Consider the following 10,008-nt stretch of genomic DNA (forward strand, 5'->3'; position numbering starts at 1 on the left):
GAACTCAGAACATGACAGCAGCTGTTTGAAAAGGTAACGCTTACTGTTAATAAATAAATACTCGTCAGGAAGAACATTCTTGTACTTTCTGCTGACAAACCTTTAACTCCTCTGATGGTCCACTTAAACTTTATGGTGGCTAACATGGACACACTGTTTGGAAAAATAACACCCCCAACTCTATTCTATGACACTCACTGAAATGCCATTTGTTTGCTTCAGTTACAGTGCAATGCAATTAAAAGCAAGAATAACAAGATAAAAAAGCAAAAATTTATTCAGTCTGAACAGATAGCGAGAGACAGCTCATTTATTTCTAAAATCAGTTTGTGAAACATAAACATCTCTTCATGTGAACACATTGCATTTACTCAGTAGGGAAATTGAAGTAGAACAAGACTACAAGAGTCCTGGATTAACGCTGAAGGGGAGATCAATAAAACACCTGTAATGACACAGCTGTGTTGATTAATATTCAGAAATTCACATTAAAAACAAAAAATGTTTCCCTTTTTCAAATTGGCAGCCTTAGAAAAGACAGTGGACTACAAATGGTCTGCAAATACGCATGCAGTGGCATCACCACACCAGCCCTGAGTCAAATCCCTGACTCACAGGCTACAAGAGACTAGCAGATCAATAGGAAAGGAGGGACAGACTAGTCAAGTTGTTTAAAAGTTAGCACACCAAAGGACAAAGACCCACTGAAACAGCCAAAGGAGAGCCTCACTCCAAAGACTTCCTCCAACTTCAAGTATTCCCTCCAGCGCTCGCATCACTTCAAGTATTCCCTCCCTGGAAACCTTCACTTTCATTACCACTTCTTAGGTTTACAACATAAGCCATGATATAAGTGCACTCAAAATGTATCTATACATAGAAAAATAATGATAACAATAAGTAGCAGTAATAGTTATAACAATCACTTTACATTTCATTTTATACACAACCGTGACATTAAATCACTTTATAACGTGGCATCACATTCCCCGCCCCCTGAGAGTAATGTTCAAGTTTAACCTTCTGTAGCTACGGAAAAGCAAACAGGACCAGCAACCTTGGTTTGGTTATTTAAATAACATTAGCAATCACTGACGACGGCAATGATTCGAATCATTATGCCTTTCCACAGACCGCTGTGCTTGTGTGTGACGGATGCATTATGTACAAGCTGCTGATCGATCATGTGCCTCTGGCTTCAGACTGTTTGCTGGTGTCAGACACTGACAGCCTTCATCCTGGAAAATAAACACCAGTGTTAAGAAACAGACACGGTGCTGCGAAGAAAATCAATGCAGATGTTGATCACGACGCACTGCAGCGTGCTGACAGCTGCTTCTACGGGAAGTTTGAAGAGGGACAGCTGAATGCACATCTGCACGCCCTCAAAAATTTTAACTTTCAGACAGCATCGATAACAGACGATGTGCAAACCAAGCATGAAGCATATTGGGCTATTCAGTATGGCTCAGCCTTGAAAGGTGCCACTTTCACCCACCTCAGTCTCGCTGCTTGAGCGGACCCTCCAGCTGCCTCAGGAACCTGCAACAATGCAGCTACGGCATTTGTACAACTTGGGGTCATGGGTGCGGATGTGGTTCCGTACATTCCTCAGTCGAAAGAACGTCTTACTGCAGAGCTACACAACAGAGAGGGTACGACAAATGGTTAAGAGGCCAGAAAGCAACAGACAACAAGTACTTCAAAACTGTATTCAAGCACATTATTTCCATGTCTCACTACACAATTGGATGTCCTGCTAAATTACATGGTATATTGCTTGGTGTGAATGAAACCTGCTGATTTTTGATGCTCCAGATCTGGATTTTCGATCCCTTTTAAGTTTAAGAAAGCCAGCGCTTACCGGACATGGCCAGTGCTTGCCCTCGATGTGCCTGAGGCGATGCATGATTAGAGCATCGCAGTCCTTGTAGGAGGCTGAGCACTGAAGGCAGGCATGGGCCGCCTTTGGGACTTTGGGAGCTTGACTACGAGGCCCTCGAAGCTGCTTTAGCCTTGCCCGGCGTACGGAATCCAGCATGACACAGCTCCTGCTGTTCAGAGGGAGTTTGCCTTGTTGCTGGAGATGCAGGGAAAAGACACAGAGGGAGGACAATTATGCATGAGTTTACAATAGTTTTGTAGATGCAAGATACATCATATACCTATTCCAGCCACTTTCACAGATTCTTGATTATACTATTGTGATTTTCTACAGTGTTCCTCTTTAACTGCCCTTTTCCTGGATGTTTTATGGTCCCTAAAGAAATCACATCATCATTAATCACTACCCTCCCTTTCATCTACCTTTGGCATGGTCCGCGGGGCCTTTGACCTGGTGGATTTGGCCAGGTGAAGAGTGTTGTTCTGGGAGTTTGGCCGGGGTCTCTTACTTTGGGTCACGCTCCTCTCCTCCCTCTCCCTCTTCACCACAGGCAGGGTGGGTGGCCCTCTGGCTCTTAGAGCCCTGTGGGGGGATTCCTCCGCTCCGAATTTCTCCCCAACTTGTGACACAGAACGCGTTAAGCAGATATCAACGCTCTCCTCCTCTTTCTTCAGTACTGCCATCGCCCCCCCTGCTGGCCGACAGAAGCTGAACAGAAAGCCTGAGTCCAGTAATTTGATGGGGGGCTTGCTCTGGCGCTTGCCCAGGTCCGGTGAGGGAGGATCAGAGAAAGGTCCAACAACTGGCACAGGTTCTGCTGGCTCCTTTTTGATGACTTTGTACAGTGGGTGATTGTAGATGGACGGAGGAGGTGCCTGCTCTGAAAACTCAAGCCCACCGGGTTCATTAACCTTCATTCTCGGCCGAGTGTCCATGACCCCCCTCAGCCCCTGAATTCCCACCCTCCTCCCCTCCTCTCTGGGTTTACATTTTGTCTTCTCCTCCCTTGTGGATCCCCGTTTAAGCTTGGCTTTTGTTGCTGGTCGGCTGCTGTTGTAACGCAGTGTTCTGACCGTCTCTACAGTGACCTTGTTTCTCGCCTGTGTCCTCTCTCTCTGTGACGGTGGGGACTTTTGAGACGTGTGGCCATAGCAATTGCTTGACAGAAGATTGAGACCTGAGATAGAGTATTCAACTGGTTCTGGTTTGATCTGGACTGTGTTCCTCACCATAGTTTTGCTGGTGTTACGTCGCAGAGGCTGCCGGACGGGAGGGTGGGCACTGTCACCCTTCCTCACAGACCGTCTGAGTTCCCTCCCCCCGAAGGAAGGCGAAAACATGTCTGGTAAGACAACTTTACTGCGCATGCTCCTGTCACTTGGAGGGACGTGTCGTGGGACGGTCTTTGGTCTCTTTGTGGTTTTCTGCTCCATGCTGACTCGACTCACAGGCTTGGTCTTTACCGACTTGCTGAGCAGGTGCACGTTAACGGGGTTACAGAGGGGAAGTGCCAGCGTTACATCCCCATATGGTAGAACTGGCGAGCTGGAGCGTGGCTTCCGGCGCTTGGTCAGTGAATAGTTGTTAGCCTTCAGCTTCCTCAATCGTTTCTTTTGCCTCCAGCCGATCAAATCTTCTGGTCTGGGGAGGAGGGCGGTCCTCTGTAACCCTAGAACATTCATCAGCTTGTACTTCTCCTGCGCTCTCGCATAATCCTCCTCATCCTCTCCAACCTCCTCTACTTCCTGCTTCACCCTCACAGGGCTGCACACAGTGCTGGGCCTCAATCTGGAGGCACGCGAGAGCTGGGTGACAGAATGAGGTTTTTTGTTTTGTCGAGGGGTTTCTTGCATGGGAAGCAGTCTCTGCACTTCCTTGGCAGCCCCGGGAGTGGAGCGGAGAAGACGGGTGTTTGATGGTGATATGGGGGAGTAATTCCGAGGTGCAGTAGCTTTCTTGGAAGAGGGAGATTTGAAGTCCATGAGCTTCATCCTGTGTGAGGGACTGAGAGAGAGACCATTATGGCCTTGGGGTTTTGGCGTCCGGCGCAAATTGTGTCTTGGACTTCCTTCTAAAGACTCATCTGATGCATGCAGCATCAGACTGAAGCTGTGGTTCATACTGTCCTCTAATCCCAAAACTCTTTGCCTCTGCTGCCGGTGACGCTCGTGACATGCACCAGCACAGGCTGAGGTAAAGCCCTTGCCAGGATGGAGTTGCTGTTCCTGCTCTTTCATGAGAGCAGTGCAGGCTTCCACTGCAGGCCACATGCCCAGGTGGCGGGCCATGGCGATGACTTCAGGTAGGTCCTCCTGACGAACACAGAGAGTGGAGGAGTAGGAGAAGTCCAGCAGACACAGAAGGCTGTCCTCACTAAAACCTGAGAGAGAAAAAAAGGGCCTTTAATTAGATATGTTGAACCTGGATGATCAGTGAGTGAGATGTGTGACATGAAAGTGACTCGGTGTAAACAGAGGATCAGAGAGACAGCAGGCAGAGTGGGAGCAAAGTGTAAACATGACGGTGGAGACAGGAGACAATATAACAAGTGCTTTAATCAGGGCCACTTCTGCTCCTGTCTGACAACACACATCAAAGACACAAGTAAATGAGAAGACAGACAATGGCTGTGTCCCAATTCAGGGTCTGAATCCTCCAACTCTGGATTTCTAGACCAAACACATCATGACAAACTGACAAGCCAGTCCTGTTTCAAAAGGACTTTGAAATGCAGCGGAGAAACGCAGCCTCCTTTTGCCTGAATGACCAGTGCATGATCTGCAGCTCAACTTTCCTCCAAACCTTTGGTTGAATGATAATGAGAGATGAACCATGTCAACTCAAGTCAGGAATTGTCATGTGACTGCATTCAGGCGGTCATCAGTGACAGATAAATGTATCACATGAACTCCTCAAGCAAAGGGAAAGCCACTGTAAGCTAAATAATAGAAACCAGCCATTAACTCCACTGTGTGTTCTTGCCTGGACATACTGATCAAAGAACTTGACAGAGACAATGATAATTAGAATACAATTCATCATTAACTAGAGTTACTCAATTACATGATTAGTCAATAGACAAAACAAACAAAAAACAACTACTTTTACGATCGAATAACACTTGCTATCATTTTTCAAGTGTGAATGCTAAATAAAATTCGCTGGGACCATCTTATCAAATGTAAGCATGTTATACTTTGTCATAGTAAACTAAGCATCTGCATTCTGAACAGTTGGTCATGGGGGTGGGCGATATGGCCAAAAGTTTTTATCACAGTACATGTAATTTTATATCACGGTAACAGTATATGTCCCAGTATAGTGCCTGTTATGTAACTTCAGTTGAGAAATGGTTTAAAATAAGCCTGCTGTGACATCACATTTGATTGTTTTCTTCTTTCATTTGGAGCTTCTTTACAAACAAAAACTGCCTCACATGAGGCAACACATTTAAAAACAAAAGCTCAAAACTACAAAACTAACATTCTTTCAAAATGGAAGTCTTAAGGTTCCAAATGAGAACAACAGAGACGTCACAGAGGTGTATTATGGCAATCAACTCCTGCTCTCAGGTCACATGAGTACATGGTAAGCAGTGCTGCTGCCCAAATCAAATGACACTGAGAGGCAGCTGGATGACTACATCGTGCTGCACACTCCAAATATATAGTACAGACACTAAAGCCTTTTCCTGATTTGAACTCTGGACAGCGTCCACAGAATCAGGTCCAGAGTTTCCCTTTCACACATGTAGCAAACTTGATTTGTTTTGTGTTGATATCAATACTACTTGGAATTGGACATATCTGCAACGCCAATGAAAGAGTGGAAAACAATGTACAGACGAGCAGAAAAGAGTATAAAGCAGCTACACAATGTTGTCAACATGGCCACTCGCTCACTGTGTAGCAGGGCAGCAGTGCAGACACTGAATGACAGTGTGTAAATGCTGCTTAATGGATACCTCCCACCATGGAAACAGTTATACCACATTTCTACCAGTGGACAGTATATAGTGTCACACTAATCAACCTTCGCTGGTCAGATAAAATGAATGATTTAAATGAGTATTTTTGGCTCTGGAGAATTATAATGGGCATTTTTCAAGGTTTTGTGACATTTTACAGAGAAAACAATTCATGGATTATTCTGGAGATAATGAAAATAAAGGTCAAGTTATGCTATAACCCTGATTCCAAAAATAGCTGGATGCAGTCTATAATGTCAATAAAAAACAGAATGTAATCATTGTGTTTACTGCCAACTGTTTTACAAAGTGTTCCTAAGTCCATGTAGTGACATCCTTTATCCACTCACGTGTTCACAAAGTGGTGAACCTCATTCCATCCTCGCTCGTGAACGACTGATCCTTTCCAGGATGCCCCTTTCATACCCAATCATGATACTATCATTACATTTCCAGTCTTTAGTTGCTCCTGTCCCAACTTTTTTGAAAGCATGTTGCTGCATCAAATTCAGAATCAGCAGATATTTACAAAAATCAATGAAGCCAGTGAGGTCAAACATTAAATATACTGTCTTTGTGCTGTTTTCAACTGCGTTTATGTCAAAAACCATCAGCAAGTCATGACGTTCTGTTGCGCTTATGTTTTACACAGCGTCACAACTTTTTTGGAATTGAGATTATAGAAAAATGAGTTTATACAACATGTTTACCAACTGTGTCAGAAGGCAGAAGGCATTGTAGCTGTTATAAATGGCTACACTCAAAACGAGGCTGAAAATTTGACAGTCATAGAGAGTGGAGATCGAATATTTGTTTAAATGTGGGGATAATGGTGCACAGTTACAGTCTCTCCTGGAAGGAATTCATAGTTTTACGAAGGTTTGTACAAATGATAAGTGACAGAAATTGTTGTGTAACTGATGAAAAAGAGAGACCGAGAGAGAAGTTCAAACACTAATTACTTTTTCACCTCTGCACATCTGGCCCATTGCTGTGTGAAATGGGTGTCAATTATGTAGTGTTGATTTCAGAAAGTTCCAAATGCATCGTTCTGTTGTCTCTGGGACTTGACTGACTCATCGCGGGACAAGGTGCAGGCTCATTCAGATCTTTACATCCAGATTGAGCCCCTAAACTGACAGAGCACAAGCAGAGATGTTTTTCAAGTGTCAGCTTGGATATTCTTACCAGTGAGATCTATGTCTGCTTTCATGTTGGAGTCCATTTCTGTGAAGATTTCCTGGAAGTGATCGCTGACGGCCGCCAGAACAGCTCTGTGGGCCAAGTAGGGTCGCCCGTTTGTGCGCAGGGTAATGTCACAGAAGAGCCCCGCCTCCCGCTGACTCCTCAGCTTGTTCAGCATGTCAGCGCTGTGTGACGCCATCGTCTTCGTGACGCATCTTCTGCCACCCAGCTCCTGAGAGGCAAAGACAGCAAGACAGAAGCAGATAAAGCGGCTTCATTACGGGAATGTCATGTGTGAGAAAGCACTTGTAGGAGACATCAAAGTGTGAGAGCAGGATTAAGTGAGAACGAGAGCGAGAAAGTGTCAATTTAAAATGTGCAAGGAACAGAAAAGTGAGGCACTGATGGAATCAAAGAGGGGCTGAGAGTTTAATGGGAGCGTGAAGGAAAACGACCTCGGGACCTCGGGTTTACACGCCAGCTGTGACTCTGGCCTGCCTTTACCTCTGTTTTCTTGATGCGCTGGCTCTGACACTGTGGACATCCCAGGACAAAATCTCTGATCTGGAAATACATCCCTGTGAAGAATGCAGTCACGCAAACATCAGACTATGAAAGGCAAAAAAGACAAGTACAAATCCAAAGCCATGATTGACAGCCTTCACTAGCGTCTTGACCTTTGATTGATTCAATCATTAGTGTCTGGCTGCGTTACATATGTCTGCGTTTCCTGACAATAAGATTTGAAGAAACCTTCTAGTTGGATCTAGATGAGATAAACAGTTGGTTTACAGACTCAGAAACTACATGCTGTCCTATGAGAGCAGAGGTCAGGCAAGCAATGATGTTCATACCTTCCCACCAGTAGTTTTCAGCCACGCATTTGTAGGTCTCCTCCAGGGACAGGTGGCGCTGACCAGGCCGGCGCCGGTGAAAGGTGGACAGGGCCTCATGTCTCCGGTCCTCATCCAAAACCTCCCGGTAATTGATGAAGCCCCTTTCCAGCTTTTTGCGGTACAGCTGCCCGTCTATCACCTCAAAGTTAGGCGCACACTGCGCGGGGTTTCCACGCCCTTTCGAGATGCCAGCTGACTCCATTTCTCCGTCTCCATCCGACCAGGGTTTGGATGGACAAAACGTCTCCGCGTTCGCGTAATAAGCGTTGGTGTGGGTGCAGTCGCCAGCCATTTTAACCGGTTTTATGTTGTGACGTGAAATGTAACTTTGTCCAGCACAGTTTCTTCCTCTCTGGGTGTTAGCAAACACTCAGCCCTCTCCTGCTCGGCCCAGAGCCGCGAGCCAAACTTAACCCACCGACCAAGTCCACGTGGATACGGTGACAGCAGACAACAGACCACCGACCGAACAATAAGTCCCAGCAAACACACTGACACCACGTTAATAGACGGACATATCCCAGCGGACGGCTACAAAGCCACTGAGCTCAAATGAGCCGTCACGTCTCTCATTATGGTGTATAAAAGCTTGTTTTTCTCAACTGGGGCCAATGAAGAAAGTCACCATCAGACAGGAGTCAGGCGCATTTCACTGGGAGGTCCTGCTTTGTACCCTAGCTGTCAGTGAGGGCATCACTTCCCACTATCCAAACAGTTGTGGCTAAAATCCGTAAAATATCAATACAGTTGCACTTCCTGTTCGGAAAACATTTGGTCATATTCCTGTTCAATTTTGCAGTTTGTAACGCTACGCAGCATCAACACCAATGTTTGACCGTCCATCCAAGTGTGGATAATAAATGCAGCCAAGAGAGTATCGCGCCAACAGCGCCAAGTCAAGTGATGTAAAGTCACCACTTTCACGGCGACCACGGAGACAGGCTTCGCCGTTAACCGCTCACAAGCAGTCCGTCTTCCATCTATTTCAGGGGTCGGGAGTGGCCTCCGGGGCTGGATGACGGTGGGCAGCCTCGCCGCTGGCGTTAACTTGAGATTTCTTTTCGCCAACTCGAGTCGGAAGCAACATGATGACGCAGCTATCAGCTCAGCATCGCCACTTCAACGACCTAAAAGCGAGGTTGCCTCCGCTATCAGCCCGAAATGTTGCAAAGCACGGCCGGGTCCCCTCAAAAGCAACCCAACAAGCTCCGGTTAGACACCCGACATAGTTCAAACCCCTCTCGTCGCCGCAAAGCCAGTCTGCTGGTCAAATAGTCCAATTTTTTAAACTCGTAACCTTCTGTTTGTTGCTAATCAGGAGCCTAACTGAGCCAAGTCTTCCCCGCCTTCAGACAAAGGCCATTAGCAGAACCTTTAAAGAGCCTCTGGTAGACGAAATATGATTGGCTATTGGAGCTGCCACTCAAGTTAATTTTCGTCTCTTCGCAGCAAGGTAGGTTGTTCGCACACGATGCCAGTATACTAGTATTTGCTTCACAGTCAAGTTTAACGTGATGCACCTATCTTAAAGATACTATCAGGTGGAGGTTGTTTTTATCTTCTGAGAATGACCTTTCATTATCTAACCACAACAAATTCCATCAAATGACTTCATATTTTAAAATGTTAGCTATCACTATCAGCTGAATGTCAGTTACAAATATTGTAATGCAGTATTAATTTTACAATTGCTTTGGCTCGGTTTTCACAAGAGTTTCAGTTTCAAAAATGGAAAATGCATCATCCTGAAATTTAGCTTTAAAATCTCACATTGAACATAAAATGAAAATATCTGTATGAAATGTCTGTGAAGATTGTCACCCAGGCCATGGTTATCCAAGGAGGGTTGAACCTTGGCCAGCGGGACTTGGTTGTAGGTACCTGAAAACATCCAGGTATACCTGAGACTCCAAATCATTAAACTATTACAACATTCATTAGCCTGTTAACATCACAGCATTGCTAATTACTGCATTTCAATCCTTGTTGCTTTTTCAAAAATGATTATTTTTCAATACTGCTGCCAGTCATTTATAGTCATAAAAACAAAGTAATGGTAATTTCCTCAAGATTCT

The 10,008-nt window shown here is 45.3% G+C and overlaps 1 protein-coding gene across 1 annotated transcript; it reads right to left on the reverse strand.

Moving 5' to 3' along the window:
• Positions 1 to 252: 252 nt before the first annotated feature.
• On the reverse strand, positions 253 to 9,287 carry LOC139340466 (uncharacterized). The gene is made up of 7 exons (XM_070976305.1): positions 7,892 to 9,287; positions 7,542 to 7,615; positions 7,041 to 7,269; positions 2,308 to 4,265; positions 1,865 to 2,080; positions 1,499 to 1,639; positions 253 to 1,238 (listed from the first exon to the last, which is right to left on the reverse strand). Exons 1-6 carry the CDS (start codon positions 8,223 to 8,225, stop codon positions 1,535 to 1,537), a joined length of 2,916 nt encoding a protein of 971 aa, XP_070832406.1. The 5' UTR covers positions 8,226 to 9,287; the 3' UTR covers positions 253 to 1,238; positions 1,499 to 1,534.
• Positions 9,288 to 10,008: the final 721 nt, after the last annotated feature.

This window comes from Chaetodon trifascialis, chromosome 12, assembly GCF_039877785.1.
Source record: "Chaetodon trifascialis isolate fChaTrf1 chromosome 12, fChaTrf1.hap1, whole genome shotgun sequence".
NCBI lineage: Eukaryota > Metazoa > Chordata > Actinopteri > Chaetodontiformes > Chaetodontidae > Chaetodon > Chaetodon trifascialis.

What these genes read in the sequence shown, in the direction of transcription:
- LOC139340466 (XM_070976305.1), bottom strand. Translation starts at nt 8,225, where the DNA reads ATGGCTGGCGACTGCACCCACACCAACGCTTATTACGCGAACGCGGAG. An exon ending in CCCCGCGGACCATGCCAAAG is followed by an intron (nt 2,081 to 2,307) that starts GTAGATGAAAGG and finishes CTGCATCTCCAG; the next exon opens with CAACAAGGCAAACTCCCTCT. An exon ending in GCAAGCACTGGCCATGTCCG is followed by an intron (nt 1,640 to 1,864) that starts GTAAGCGCTGGC and finishes TCTGTTGTGTAG; the next exon opens with CTCTGCAGTAAGACGTTCTT.